The sequence below is a fragment of the Argopecten irradians genome, chromosome 1, assembly GCF_041381155.1.
Source record: "Argopecten irradians isolate NY chromosome 1, Ai_NY, whole genome shotgun sequence".
NCBI lineage: Eukaryota > Metazoa > Mollusca > Bivalvia > Pectinida > Pectinidae > Argopecten > Argopecten irradians.
In genome coordinates, this window is record NC_091134.1 from 20,541,881 (window position 1) to 20,557,193 (window position 15,313).

At 40.1% G+C, this 15,313-nt stretch overlaps 1 protein-coding gene across 1 annotated transcript; it reads left to right on the forward strand.

The window, feature by feature from the left end:
- Positions 1 to 6,276, forward strand: LOC138320215 (uncharacterized). Its single transcript, XM_069263239.1, has 4 exons — positions 1 to 378; positions 1,351 to 2,001; positions 3,139 to 3,339; positions 4,330 to 6,276. Exons 2-4 carry the CDS (start codon positions 1,368 to 1,370, stop codon positions 5,028 to 5,030), a joined length of 1,536 nt encoding a protein of 511 aa, XP_069119340.1. The 5' UTR covers positions 1 to 378; positions 1,351 to 1,367; the 3' UTR covers positions 5,031 to 6,276.
- The last annotated feature ends 9,037 nt before the right edge of the window (positions 6,277 to 15,313 follow it).

The window sequence follows — 15,313 nt, forward strand, 5'->3', positions numbered from 1 at the left end:
CGGGCGGAGTGGATATTTCCATACACTTGTTGGCCATGCAATGCTATTAAATTCAAACTGTTGGCTTAGTGAGAATATATGTCTGGTTTGGCAAAGTGAATAAAAGCCTTAATTGTTATATCCTATATAGCGTAGCTTTGATTACCACAATAATGTTACCGCATATACATAGCCTATGTAAAGAAACACTGGTCATGTGTAGTCATATTTTAACATTTGTGTACTAGTTGGAAAATCGCCAATCAATACTAAAATAAATATCAATCAAGTCGGAGAAAAAATACGAGTCCGCCTTGACGCCAAAATATTACAATTACTTCGTACACAACTATCCCATTGTTCTGAATCTTATCTGCAGTGGTCCAACATATATATAAGGTAAGTCGAAAACTGAATTTGGCATGTATCTTATCGATTGGCGACATTTAGATTTTAAAAAGAAGTAAAATGAAAGTGACCATCTTGATAAAGTGTGGCTAAAGTTTGTTTGAAAAATGACCGATTGGAATGTGTCTTGGTTTATATTTAGAACATACTTCATAATACCTATACTGCATGTTTAAACGACAAAGAAACGATCAAAATGAAAGTAGTGTTACAAAATTAAGCTATTGTATTTGAAATATTGAGTACATCACTGATTCATCTATGATGGTACTTTTTTATTATTACCGCTCTAGTTGCCATGGTAACCGTTTAAACCCGATACAATCGGTATAATAGATATGTATCATTTTAAAGATAGTTGCCATATCATAGTTGCAATGATACAAAACTATCATACCAATTGTATTTAAGCATTAAACTATCTTCCTATGGCATCAGTGGTCTATATAGATGCCAAAGCTTTGCAGACAATCTTAATAATGCGCGCTATCGCATATTGAGATGATTGTCTGCAAAGATCTGGCATCTATATGGACCATAGATACCATAGAAAGATAGTTTAATACTTATATTTTACATTATCAACTCATTTTAGGGTCTCCGCATTACCATTGTTTAATTTAGTCCAAGAATATCGTCTATCAACGACGATTTAATCCACAAGATGGAACAGCCATGTTGACGGTGATCAGTTGACGTCACCACTTCAACATTAGTGACGTCATAATAGTCACGTTTTGGGTGTCAGTTAAGCCATCATATACTTCATTTTGCCTTGGTTATTTCTTATAGTAGAAGTGACAAGTAAATGTAAATATCAGGGATATACAAGATATTTGAAACAATTTAGTCACTAAATAATAGGTTTAATTTTTGACGGATTTGGAGGCCAAAAAGGAGCCAAACCCTATATAGTCCTTTTTAGACTGTAAGAATACAAAAATGGTTTATATTATGTTTCAGTCTGAAGACAAGTTGTAATGGAACCAAGTAAAATAGAAGATTTACTTGAAGAGATCAGCGAAAAGTGCCTGACATGTTCTGTTTGTATAACACCTTACGACAAATCTCAGCACGTTCCTATGTATTATCCATGTATGCATACGTCCTGCAAAAGATGTATGTCTCGTCAGTTTATCGGCATTGGAATTGACGGATACGCCATCCGTTGTCCCTCTTGTAACCGCCTCTTCCAAACCCCTTCACCAATAAGTGTTTTCAATTATAAAGAAAACACAACCTTATCAAGAATTACCGAGTTTATTTCGGCTAAAAAGGAGATGGAGCTTTGTGATATCTGTTCGGATAAGGATTCGGAACTAGTCTGTGCAGATTGTAACTTAAGCTTGTGTAAAACATGTAATTTGTCTGTACACGTAGAAGAACAATCAAACCATGTTGTCAGGTATGGGATAAAGAGGAAAGATATCCAAAAGGACGCTTGCAAGGGATGTCTGAGGCAACCCGATATCTACTGTTCTACGTGTAAAATTTTCTTTTGTAAAATCTGCCAACCTGTCTTACATTCTGATAAATCTTTAAACAGACACGAGGTCATTATGCTCGACAACGTGGACGATAAAATAGAGGATTCAAAAGCACTAAATCACATTGGTGAGTACCAGAATAAAAGTTACCCTCACTTCTCATTTTTATCATAATCCTAATATCTACTTCTAAATCAGAGCCTTTTTTCAAAGAGGCATCAAGTACGATTCAAACGCCCTACTTGCAGGGCAATGGCACTATTAGGTCAATGGTACCAACACTCAACGACTATGAAAATTTTAAGTTTTTCTCTATTTTTGTTATCATTACAACGACAATGAAAGTTTTATATTTATCATTATTATATTTGTAGATCCCATTTTCTTGTGTTTTTTTAGACATTTTCATTTGTAAATACAAACTTTTTGGGCATGTATTCCTATCTATAACTACAAACTATCCTATTACATGGTCTTTGCCAGTAATATACCACCGCATTTCTCAAAACACACGAACTTATTAGCCTACATGCATATGTGTACATGGTGGGAAGCGTCATTCATGTAGCTGTTCATACATGTGACCGGGTGGTTTGTTTTGTTTCTTCGACGGCATGCTTCAGTGGAATGGCACTATATAAAGGGTAACAGTTCCTCTATTACAAGAAAACACAACACGTATATACCACATACTTCACACACGCTACGCACCAAATACATGAGAGACCGTCCTTTCATAACCCTGTCTGTTAATAAGACGGTTATTTAATCAATCAAAGATACAAGGGTATCGATCTACATCATTAATAGGTTGTATACTAGATGACAAATCCGCCGTTTTGTGTTGACTAAGTATATCAAATTAATCCTTTTCTGCAGTAATAAAGTGTGAAAATGATCACGGAACTCGGACATACATTCGTAAGCTACGTAAATTCTTACTTATCTCACACAATTCTGAAATTGTTAAATTACCTCGTCCACATGAAATAGTTGTAAACGGCTATGTAGCAAAAACAAGTATGAGACAAACATGATACGTACCTTCAGTATGTTTGTCTGGGTTCTGTGAACTTTTTTTCACACCAATTGTTAATTAGTATGACATACGATTGATGACGTAAATTTGTAACCTTGTGATAGAAAGTTATGAGAAACAAAATCAGTCAAGGTTAGTAATATCTAACTTGCGAATTTAAAATGTAAATGTTTAATTCAGAGAAATTGCTAAAATAAAAAAGTTCATATCACTTTTTCATTAAAGGTCAGCTTATGCAACGTGTAGCTCAATGTGTCGTTGGCGGAATCATCGATATTGTCTGCAGTGGAATCCATACCGTCTGGGATTTACTGCCGTCGCCGACGTTAGCCAACATCGGTGTGGTGTTCCTATTGAGTGTGTTAGCAGTAATTTGGATTATCATAGAGGATCTCCCTGCATACACGCTTCTGAAATCGGATGAAGGTAAAACTTTTATCAAACTGGTATGCGTACACTGGCAGTTAATGGCTGTTTAATCCATTTAATTTAATGAAATACATTTAGTATTGCAATTTATTTCTATCATTGTCATAAAATGTCAACATCTCCTTCTCCGTTCTCCTGCAACCCACTTTACTTGATCGTTGACCAGACCTTAATTAGGGAATTACTTCGAATTGAAATCCTTATTTAAATTATTCTATTTTTATCACTATCATTTTTATTATTTCCGCAAACTTTGTTAACACTTTCGTTCAGAAGTCAAATACTTCAACATGTTATGTACATTTACTAGCATTAATTGCTTTGTGTACTAAAAAGATTTCGATAGGTCAAGGTTACAGAGCTAAGAGAGCAAATTTTCACATTTGTCCATCACTTCCTTAATATTCGAAGTACTGTTTTCATACTTGCTGCTAGGTCCTCATATGGATGATTTTTCTAATGCCATGTTTTTTTAAAGTCACATGCTCACCGCGTCCAAAAAGGTCAAACAAAACCTTTCAAATCTAATAATTTTGTTTCAAGTTTAGTTTAAATCGTATTGGAAAGTTTGTTTTCCCGCCATTTTAATGCGATTAACCAGCTCCTTTGTCTTTTAAGGTAAAGACTTCCACTTTGTCACATTGATAGCATGTGTGATTGACCAAAACTTCAGACACCCCAGATTGCAGTGTCTGTCGTTACCATCGTATCGAAAAGAAACTGTTACAATAATAAAGTGCCGTGTATGGTTTTGATACTGTAGTTTATTCATAAATTACTTTATTATTTTTTTTTAATTTTGTTCGAATATCTTGAAATACATGTATTAACATAGAAAAGGGAAGCTTAACCTCTTCGTCACACATCGAAAAAAATGCTAGTAAGGCCAAACGTTTTCGTATTTCTTATAAGTTATCTCATTCGGAGCATTATCAGATTATTAGTATTTAAGTCTTCTGAGTAAGTGAATTCTACTTCATATTACAGTGGAACCAGTGAACATGAAGTGCCGGGTTAGGACAAAGGAAGCAGTGCGTCAAATACATAACATATCCAAAACCGAGTTTCATAGAACTGTCTGCACATTTAACATATTTCAATATGATTTAAGAAAGAGAAAGAAGACATATTTTGTACTTGACATAGTCATTGACATAGAAGAAGCATATGCAGTGGGACAAACAGGGAACATTGTTACTTTAAAATACTTTTACTTAAATACGACGTCTGACACATATTATCAGGACCGAAACACGTACTGGTCTGTAAGCTGGTGCAGTGATCCTGAGTCCGAGTTGGCTATTTGTCTAAATGATCATGTAGTTAGTGCTATGAAAACAGAACCTGTGGTGCAATACATGATAAGCACTGTTAGAATAAGAAAGAAGAAAAGGGTACCTTTTTTATTTATGATCGATAACAACAGACATGTTATGGAGATATCTTCAGCTATAACACTCTGGAAGGATGTCATCTCACTGAAGCATGACGACGAAGAGAAGAGATTAAGCGTCTGGGTTTCAGTGACCGATTCTGACAATGATGAACACGTGACAGTTAGAATAAGGGGTGGCGGAGACATAGCGATAGGTGATCTGCCCAATCCTACCATGGTCACCAATTACGAGACAATCAAGGGACTTGTTTTGTATCCACTCCGTTCTTGTTGTCCTTTCGAATGGTTTTAAGTAAGTCTTGGTAGATTCTGATATCTTGTAATATTTGTTTGATGTGTTGGGAGAGAACCCGTATAGGCTTAGCCTGTTGTTTGATCCCTTATTTTTTTATGAAATAAAATTTGTTGAAAAAAAATGTGTTGACTTGACAATGTGCGTTAACTCATTCCCCCTGAAGACACATTTAGACTCTTCTTAATTAAAGACTAGACCAGTCCATTTTGAAATTTCAGGGGTAAATTATTTAAGAATGTCTTTTCTGTATACAATATGTCAACTACATGCGAGTGGTAAATGCAGGTACGTTTAAAAAGTCCTCCGAAATTCTCGTGCAATAATGAATCGGATTATTAACATGAAATGGTGGTATGGCGCTATACTTGCCATACATGTCAAGCAACCGACAATATGCATACAATCCTCTATACAGTGAGTGTAAATGGAGATAACTTTATGTAATGTTTAGGTGAAAGTGGGTGTATGTGAGAAAATTGAACTCTAGACCATTATCACTATGTTAAAAGTACAACTAATCGCCGAATTTGGGGTAGTTATTTAGGATACTTTTAGACGAGGTAGGTTGTTTCAAAAGATAAAGTAACTGTAATACAAATAGGATCTTTGTACACATTTGTCATGAGAAACCAGTAGTCTGTTATTGACAAGAAATATATTTCTGTAAGACTAAAAATCCAATTATGCGCAACTAAGGGAGAGGTTTACACTACATCACTACAGTACTCTATTTTTCATGATTAACGATTACTATTAACTTCCATTGCAGGTGGCCTTGCTGTGCAGTATCTACTTTTTTTAACCCACCAGATGTGATGGTGGTGGGATATTCAAATCGCCTTTCGTCTATCTTCCTATCTTTCGTCCGTTAACAGTTATTATTGTTACTGCTTCTCATTAACCGCTAATGGATATTGCATTTTGGTACCATTTTGGTCGATAAATAAGATGGCAGACATGCCGCCATCTTGGATTTAGATAGTTGACGAGTGTTACCGCTATTTCTCAGAAAGTACTGAAGAAATGTGTCTCAAATTTCATATGTATGTTCAGGTCAAAATCTTCAAAATTGCTGGCGTCCCACTGTCCCGAAGTTTACACAGGATGGACAAACGAAAAAGAAAACTTCCAAATTCGGCACGGATCGTGAGCGCATCGGGCCATTCGTGAGGCCATCTTAAAGTCATCGTAAGATAATCGCGAGGACTTCTTGGCAATTCGTGTCTTCTTCGTCTTACCATCGTGTAATTGTGAACGGGGTGCAGGTTATAGACAAAACACAACCCTTAAGCTGAGTTTCTAGGAACCAGGATTTATTGGAAACGTTACAAAAAAACCCTGTAACAGATACAAATAAACATATTACACACTAACAAATACATACACACGTTATCTCATATACATGACATATCAAAAAGGGACGTAACTCTTACAATTAATCTGATACACATCCCGTATACTGATACAAAATGCCAAAGTAAATTATATCATCATTTGCACAATTTACACAAACTATACAGTACATGAAATAGCAGATAATATAGCGTACCTGCGTGTGGCGCAAGGTATGTAAGATCCCTTTTACATACAAGGTGATTACATGTGCGGGCTGAGGCTCACGTACATAACATCGATCTACAAACAACACAATACACTCATTTACAACACTATTCCACACAGATGATAGGGACTAAATATTCAAAATACACCATTTTCACATGGATCATAGCGATCTGTCGGTGATCCATATACAATATATAAATTAAAAATATTCATCGGATCTTTCTCCTGATATGTATATTTTAAGTAGCTATACCGCTACATATAAAAATAATACAAATAGATATAAATAAATATAAATAGGTGATGTTATGCGACATGTTATATACAACTACTTACATTCAAGCTGTTGGCGTCACATTACAGTCAGTCTATTACGCCGTCCGCTCTCACAGACGAACTCCCGCCAACTGTCCGTAAAACCACATAAAGACAATGACCACAAACACTGACCAATCAAAACGCTAGACCCACACATGACCAATATGACGTAACAGACACCAACGACACCAAACGTCAAAGTACCTGACACACGGACGCGAATCGTAAATACGCTCGGACGCGACGACTTAAAATAAATCAATACAAGTCCTACAAATAAAAACAATAATTAACACAAAGCTATATAAAAATGCCCCTCCTACATTCTCCCCCTGCTTTCGTGAATGTCGTCCACGACATAACAGGAAAACTGCAGCTGGAAAGAAATATAAAAGAAAACCATGTAATGCAAATATTTACGCTAAAAGAAAATATAAAAACCGAAAATTCGGAACTGGCTTCACTTTGATGACCCTGCAATGATGCCAATGAGGGCCGCGGAAACATCAACTTTGCGGAGAGGACCTGCACGTGACATCTCGACCAGGAAACGGGCCCTTGCTTGCCAATCTGGCAACTCCGACGCCTGCTGGCGGAAAACGTATGTTCCATCCATCCACCTGGGCTTTCTCCTCATCCTACTGGACCGTCTTGGTAACGGAACGGGAGAATCAGCCCGCGATGCACCTTCCTCGTCATCGCTGTGGTCCGTACTGGCAAGTTCCTCCTCAGGGAATTCCTGGAGAGCGTCCTCGTCCAACCTCCCTTGATCAGCAACAGTATCCTCTTCACTGACGTTGTGATGACTGGCACTGGGTCCGGTTGTGGTGTTGTGGGCACCAACATCCCATACTAGCATCTCGTCCGAGGAACTGCCAGTCTCAGAGTCACTCTCCGAGTCTTCTTCAACAACAGGTTCCTTCTCCATATATGATTTCTTCTTCTCGGTGCAGGTGTTGGTCTCTGCGATGGCTTTCCTGGTAAGAACCCTATAGGTAAAAGAAGATTCCTGTGAAGGATTCGTAGTCTAGTCTTCCTTCGCCATCTTCCCTTTTGACCTTGTACACTGGAATATCTGTGTTTGGCTGACTTATCACAAGGTATGGGGTCTGCTCCCACTTGTCCGCCAGCTTATGTTTTCCATCAAAGGCGACTTTCTTCACCAGGATGCGATCTCCAACAGAAAGAACTGTTCCCCGGACCCTGGTATCGTACGTCTCCTTCTGCTGTGACTTGGCCTTCGACGAATTAGCAGTAGCAATCTCGTATGCCGTAGCTAAACGTTTCTTGAGGGTATCCACATACTTCGAAACTGGAATTGGGAAAATGGAAGTGTCGGACTCCACACCAAACGCTAAGTCTACAGGAAGCCTAGGATTCCGTCCGAACATCAATAAATATGGGGAATAGCCTGTCGAATCCTGCTGGGTACAATTGTACGCATGGACAAGGGCTGGCACATGAGCCTTCCAATCCTGCTTCTTGTCATCGGTAAGCGTACCCAACATGCTGAGGAGAGTTCTGTTAAAACGTTCGCACAGCCCATTGGACATTGGATGATAAGGCGTAGTGTTACTCTTGTCCATCCCGGTTATGGCGCAGAGCTCCTTAAGAACCTTCCCCATAAATGTCTGGCCTTGGTCTGTATGTATCCGTTTAGGTAACCCGTAATGTACCACGAAATTGTTAAAAAAAACCTCTGCTGTTGTACGTGCCGTCATGTTCCGGGTAGGAACAGCTACTGCATAGCGGGTGAAATGGTCTGTGATGACCAAGATGTTATCATATCCTCCCTTGGACGTTTCCAATCCTAGATAGTCCATACATACAAGCTCCAACGGTTGACGGGTATGTATACTTACCAATGGGGCTCTCTCAGTTGTTGGGGTCTTCCGACGAACACAGCGTTCACACTTCTTGACCCACTCTTCGACGTCTCTCGTCATTCCTGGCCAGAAGAAACGGTCTTGTACCAGAGAAAGTGTACGATCCCGGCCCTGATGGCCCATATCGTCATGCACCATGCTGAGTATAGTGGGGACTAAAGACTGCGGTGCAACCTGTTGTAGAACCACGACACCATCCTTGATAACCTCTCTGTAAAGAATACCATCCCTAAGCCTTAGCTTGTCGAAATTCCTGTATAAGATGGAATGTTCTTGTGAGCTGGGTACATCACGACGCTGAGGCTTCTGACCTGACGCCACAAGTGGAGTCCAAATTGCGATAACTGGATCCTGTTTCTGGGCATGTGCGATATCGAGCGGCTCAACAGCACCTTCACAAATGGCGTCCAGCGTTGTTGATGAAATAGCAAGACTTTCCACACGAGGATTGACATCCATCCCTTTACTGATGGCCTTAATGACATCATTTGTGATCACACAGTCTCCACTCTTAAGGTCAGGATGGCGCGACATAGAATCGGCATCTGCGTTGTTTACTCCAGGCCGGTACTTGATGTCAAAATTGTACTCCCCCAACGCAGCAACCCATCTCTGTGACGTCGCATCCAATTTGGCCGTGGTCAAGACATAGGTAAGGGGATTGTTGTCAGTTACTGCCGTGAAGACACGCCCACGTAGATAGTCCGAAAACTTATCTGTTACAGCCCACTTGAGTGCCAAAAACTCAAGCTTGTGCGCTGGATATCTCTTCTCGGCCTTGGTCAATCCTCTGCTAGCGTAGGCTATGACTCGCTTGGCATTGTCCTGCTCCTGGTAGAGTACGGCGCCGAGACCAAGAAGAGATGCGTCAGTATGGAGCTCAAATGGGTTGTCAAAATTTGGGTATCCAACAACAGGTGGTCCGGACAAACACTGCTTCAGATCCTGGAAGGAATCTTCCTGCTCCGTCCCCCAAGTCCAGGTCCGTGGAGGCTGAACCGGCTTCTTCTTAGTACCCTTGGTAGTGATAGGAGCTGGCATAAGGATGGTCAATGGCCTGGCTCTCCGGCTAAAGTTCTTGATGAATCGTCGGTAATATCCGATAAATCCAAGAAATTTCCGGACATCTTCTGGATTCTCAGGTCTGGGCCAGTTGAGTGCCTTGTCCACCTTGTCTGGGTCTGGCTCTATTCCGTCTTCGGAAACAACATGGCCTACATATTTGACCTTCCTTTTAAATAACGAGCATTTATCAGGGGCTAACTTCAATCCAGCATCAGCAATCTTCTGAAACACAGCATTGATGTGTTGAAGATGTAACTCGTAATCCTTTGAAAAGATTATCACATCATCGATGTAGACAAAACAGATCCTGGTGTGGAGGTCACCCATCACCTCCTCCATCAGTCGCTGATATGTGGCTGGTGCGTTCACCAAACCAAATGGCATCCTGTTGTATTCATAAAACCCCAAAGGGCCAACGGTGAATGCTGTCCTTTCCTTGTGGTCATCATGCACTTCCACTTGGTGGTAACCAGACTTCATGTCAATGACGGAAAAGAATCGGTTTCCAGCTAAAGAGTCCAGCATCTCATCTACCCTCGGGAGAGCATACGCATCCCTAATGGTCCGCTGATTAAGTTGGCGGTAGTCCACACACATCCGTAACGATCCGTTCTTCTTCCGTACCAGGACCACATTCTGCGCCCAGGGTGAATGTGATTTCCGAATGATCCCAGCGGTCAGCAATTGGTACAGATGGTTGCGGACTTCGTCAAACATGGATGGAATGATTCTTCTGCATCGCTGCTTGAAAGGAACATCATCAGTGACGTCTATGCGATGCTTTACCGTGTTGGTATGGCCGATGTCGATGTCACTTGATGCGAAAAGGCTCTTAAATCTCCTCAGAAGCTCCATGACACGGTCAACCTCTCCTGCAGATAAGTTGTCTGTACAGACCTCCACCTTGCTGAGTACATCTTCCTCCAACTTCTCATGCTGTGCTGCATCCTCTACAGTCACAGGCTGTAACTCACAGATGAGGGCTTTCGGCTGCACTGTCACTGTACGGGTGGAGAGGTTGTTGATACGCACCTTTACAGAACTTCGCCGATCACAAGTGTACGGCACCATAACAGGCACAATATCCAAGTCGTCAGGGATGGCGGATCCTACAGTAGGCTGCAGAAGTGCACACACACGTGGATACGGAAGGCACTTGTCCGTATATCCATCAATGACGATGTCCGAGTTCGGGGAAATAGTGACTGACTTAGCCTCGGCAGATCTGATCAATGCCAGCCGGTATGTCGCCGTTCCAGTTCCTTTTCCTGCAGGGTGAGACATCTAAATGCTAAATATAACGGAGTAACTAGCTTAGCACTCTGCAGGAATGACACACCATATTGGCCTTTTACTCTCGCCATGACTTCTGAAAGTAAATTAGTTCCAACCAGAACTGGTACAGTTGAATTGTAGGGGCTCGATGGGACGACTAAAAATACACCCGTAACAAGTTGGGTATTGGCAAGTCCAGCGCCGTCGAACATAATATCAGCCTCAATATAACCCTCATACGGGAGCATCTGTCCATCAGCGCACTCAATCTTGAGGATGGCATCTACAGACTTTAACTCCAGGTGCTGAAGGTAATCACAATAAAAATCAAAGCTCACAGTCGAGACCGTAGATCCAGTGTCCAACAATGCGGAAACTCTCCTACCCTCTATGATCACTGGCATCTCTGTGGGTGAACCAACCAAATCTGCAGGCTGACGGGCTGAATCTGTTGACAAGGCTTGCCGTGTAAAATTTGTCCCGCTTAGACCTGTCGCTTGCCCCTCCAGGCAGGTCTGTTGGCGTTTAAAGGATTTCCATTCCTTCTATCCACATGTGCTCGGCATCCAATAGCTATATGCCCCTCCTGTCCACACCGGAAACATGTGGGTTCTCCCCCAGCAGCTGGAACATTATCAGCTCCCCGGGATGGTGCAGGCTTAGCAGGATTCTGGTAAAAGTTCTTCTGTTTTCCATGTTCAGAATACTGGTGAGATGTCCCCTTCTCTCTCTTGTCATGTCTTCTCTGCTGGTTAACCATCCTGTCTTTACTAACTGCTTGTTCTTTCAAAGAGTTGACCTCAGTAGTTAACTGCTTTATCATACCCTTGATCTCGCCAAGTTCAGTTCCCATAGCAGACACCTCAACAGCTGACTTAGATGTAGATGAACGGGAAACCTTATCTCCAGAGCGAGATAGATGATCCTGCTCCACTCGTCGAATGGCAACTCTCAATTGATCAAAGTCAATGATCCTCTCATAAAGGTGACCAGTAGCATCCTTACGTTTTGCGAGAAGTCCACTCCAAAATACAGTTCGCAGCATGGAATCCTTCCTAAAATTCTCCATGGGGTTGTGGTCACAGGCCTTAACAAGAAGTCCCTCCACGCGACAACTCCATGAGGAAACATCTTCGTCTGGTTGTTGCTTAGCACTGTAAAAATTGGCCAATAGCATCTCTGACTGCTCCACTACTCCAAAAACGCTATCCATTTTGGCCAGGATATCTGTAATTGTGGCATCTGCTGGCAGTCTAGAACGAACCCGAAGCGCCTCACCTTTTAATGAACTACGGATGGCCTGGGCAACTGCATGATCGGGATGACCCTCTCTACGGATGCACTCTACCTCACTCCGCCAAACATCATATGGGGCATCCTTCTTGGTATCTCCAGAGAAATGACCAATTTTTGGAAAGTGCTGCATGGCTGATGGGGTATAGACCTGGTTCAACACACGTTCCTTGCTCTCCACTTCCTCTGTTTGAGCAAGGGCAAACTCTGTCATCCATGTTCTAAAATCTTGTAAAGTATCCATCTTGGGCTTTACCTTAAGGGCGCTGAAATGACTTACCAACTTCTCTATCTCCTGATCACTTAAATCCATGATTGCCCTTGACAGCACAAATAGCAACACAGAAAACTGGTATACAAAAAACTACACTAATAAATATGAAATAAGTAAAAAAAAAACTAAATGAAGAGTCCACCTGTAAAGGAAATTCAAAGTCCAACTACAAAAAAAAATACAAAGTTCAATCCTTAATAAGTAAATAAGCACAAGAAATCAAAACCAAAATTTACCTGGAAAAAGAAAAATAATTCCAACACAGATTAAACAAACACACATCCAATACTTACCATCTGAAAAAAAAATAATATTGCAAATAAATTATAAATTTAGGAAAAGAAAACAGAATCAAGAAAACAAATAAAGTAATGAGTGAATAAACAAACGTGTACTGAAAAAGAAAAAAAAACAAACATGAAATAAAGGGGAAAAAAAACAGCACAGAACCGACGCGTTTCACAAAAATCCGCGATGTTACAAAATCACAGAACGCAGAAATGAATGAAACAAATTATGAAACTAAAAATAATTAATCACACCGCAAATGAAAACTAAAGCAAAAACTGAAGGAAAATACTGAGCCGGAAAGAATACTGAGACCACCTACTGAAAGACAAACCGCTATCCTGGATGTCAGTCAAAGTCAAGGTCAGTCAAGTTCACACTTCATGATACATCCAAACACACGGATACGGGTGAGTACATGCAGTGAGAAAAAAAACAAAAGAAAAAGAAAGTGGTAATCAGAAATAAGACATACAAAATAAAAAAAAATAATAATAATACCAATACTAAGGTGGAGTCGAATATATCTCAAATGCTAACACAAGACAACATACAACGTCTAGTCAGCAGTATACACAACATGAGATGATGCACGGAAAATGACAACGTTACACATGTAAACAATATTACAGTAGAAATCTAGAACACGTGTTTCACAGAATGACCGGCGACAATGGGCACATTTATAACTACGAACGCAATACGATGGAAATACGAAGTTATCCGATGGTCTTAAGAAGGCAACACGACTACGTGAAGCCCTCGTAAGACCGTCTTGAAGACATCGTATCCTAGTACGATTACGTCACGATAGAACTACGGTGCTGACGAAGACAACGTAATTTCAGTCGCTCATATGAACACTTGCATAAAACTCACCAGAGTATTTTTCTCAGACATCCTGGGTAACAGGAGAAATAATGTTATTATCATAATAAATATAATATAAATATCCTACACTGATTCCAGATTACACTTACATTGAAACTATAACACTTTAAGTTAAATTTAAGTTAAATGTTTTCATCTAAACATACAGTATATCATGAAAAAATAATAAAACAAAAATACAAGAATTATTACAGTGCATATAAAGTCTGCGTTGTTGCAAATGAGTATGAAGCATCATACATATTTCCTCATGCCTTTGTATCATTTTGAATGCATATCAAAAATTACTGAAGAGAAAACATATCAAAATTTTCGACCAGTTATGGCACATAAAACTTTAACATGTCAAAATATTTCTTCTACAAATTCTACAACATTTTATTTTAATTGCCAATTTGATTTAATTAAATTATTGATATGTGCTTTAAAGATGCTCCACCGCTGACAAATGGTATTTTTTCACTATCAAAAACAGGAGCAGACGATTTATTATTTTTCTTCAGCTACAAAAGTTACTTACTTTACACCATTACCACCATTGAAAATTTTGAGCTTCTAATTTTACTTCAAGTTGAAAATATGAAAAATTATTAATTGCATCCCGAAAAAAATCCGTGTCACTGTATCCTATATGGAATGCCGTACTGATTGTGCATGCACCAAAGGCGAAACAAATTATTTATTATTATTTTTTGTGTTTGTTAGACATATATATATACACAATTAAACACCAATCATTGTTCAAATGAAGAATATCATTTATGCTCTGGAGCCCTGCAGGTAGGGCGTTAGAATTGTACCTGCTGCCCCTATTGCATGATCGTAAGAGGCGACTAAATTTAGGATCTTATCTTTTCTATTCTTCCTGACTGACTTCATCTTTCCTAATGCCTCCCTTGGCACCGCCTCACTTTTGGCCTTGAGATGAGCGTTCGCCCCTGTGAGGAAGGCTCTGGGTTCTGTCCCCTGGTCGAGACACACTAAAGTCTATAAAAGTGGTAGTTTCTGCTCCTGCTTAGCGCTCAGCATACAGGGAGTGGGACGACTGGTTCGCCCGTTGTCAGTATAATGTGACCGGGTGGGGTTTGTTGCTTGGTGTCTTCGGCGGCATGCTTCAGTGATATAGCACTATATAAAAAGGGAAACAGTTCCACTATACAAGAAGACACAACATGAATATACCGCAGTCTCCCAAAACACACACCTCGCACAACATACACGCAGCACACCGCATGTATGGGAGGCCGTCCTTACATGACCATAGCTGTTAATAGGACGTTAATTAATCAAACAAACAAACAAATTTATTCTCTGTCGGCGGTGGAGCATCTCCAAACAATATAGATCTATTTGTTGAGCTTCAACGATATTTGATTGCATTTCTTGTAATGTTTGCGAGTTGCCTTCGTATGCGCATCGTATTTACA

What these genes read in the sequence shown, in the direction of transcription:
- LOC138320215 (XM_069263239.1), top strand. Translation starts at nt 1,368, where the DNA reads ATGGAACCAAGTAAAATAGAAGATTTACTTGAAGAGATCAGCGAAAAG. An exon ending in AAAAGCACTAAATCACATTG is followed by an intron (nt 2,002 to 3,138) that starts GTGAGTACCAGA and finishes TTTTCATTAAAG; the next exon opens with GTCAGCTTATGCAACGTGTA. An exon ending in GCTTCTGAAATCGGATGAAG is followed by an intron (nt 3,340 to 4,329) that starts GTAAAACTTTTA and finishes TTCATATTACAG; the next exon opens with TGGAACCAGTGAACATGAAG.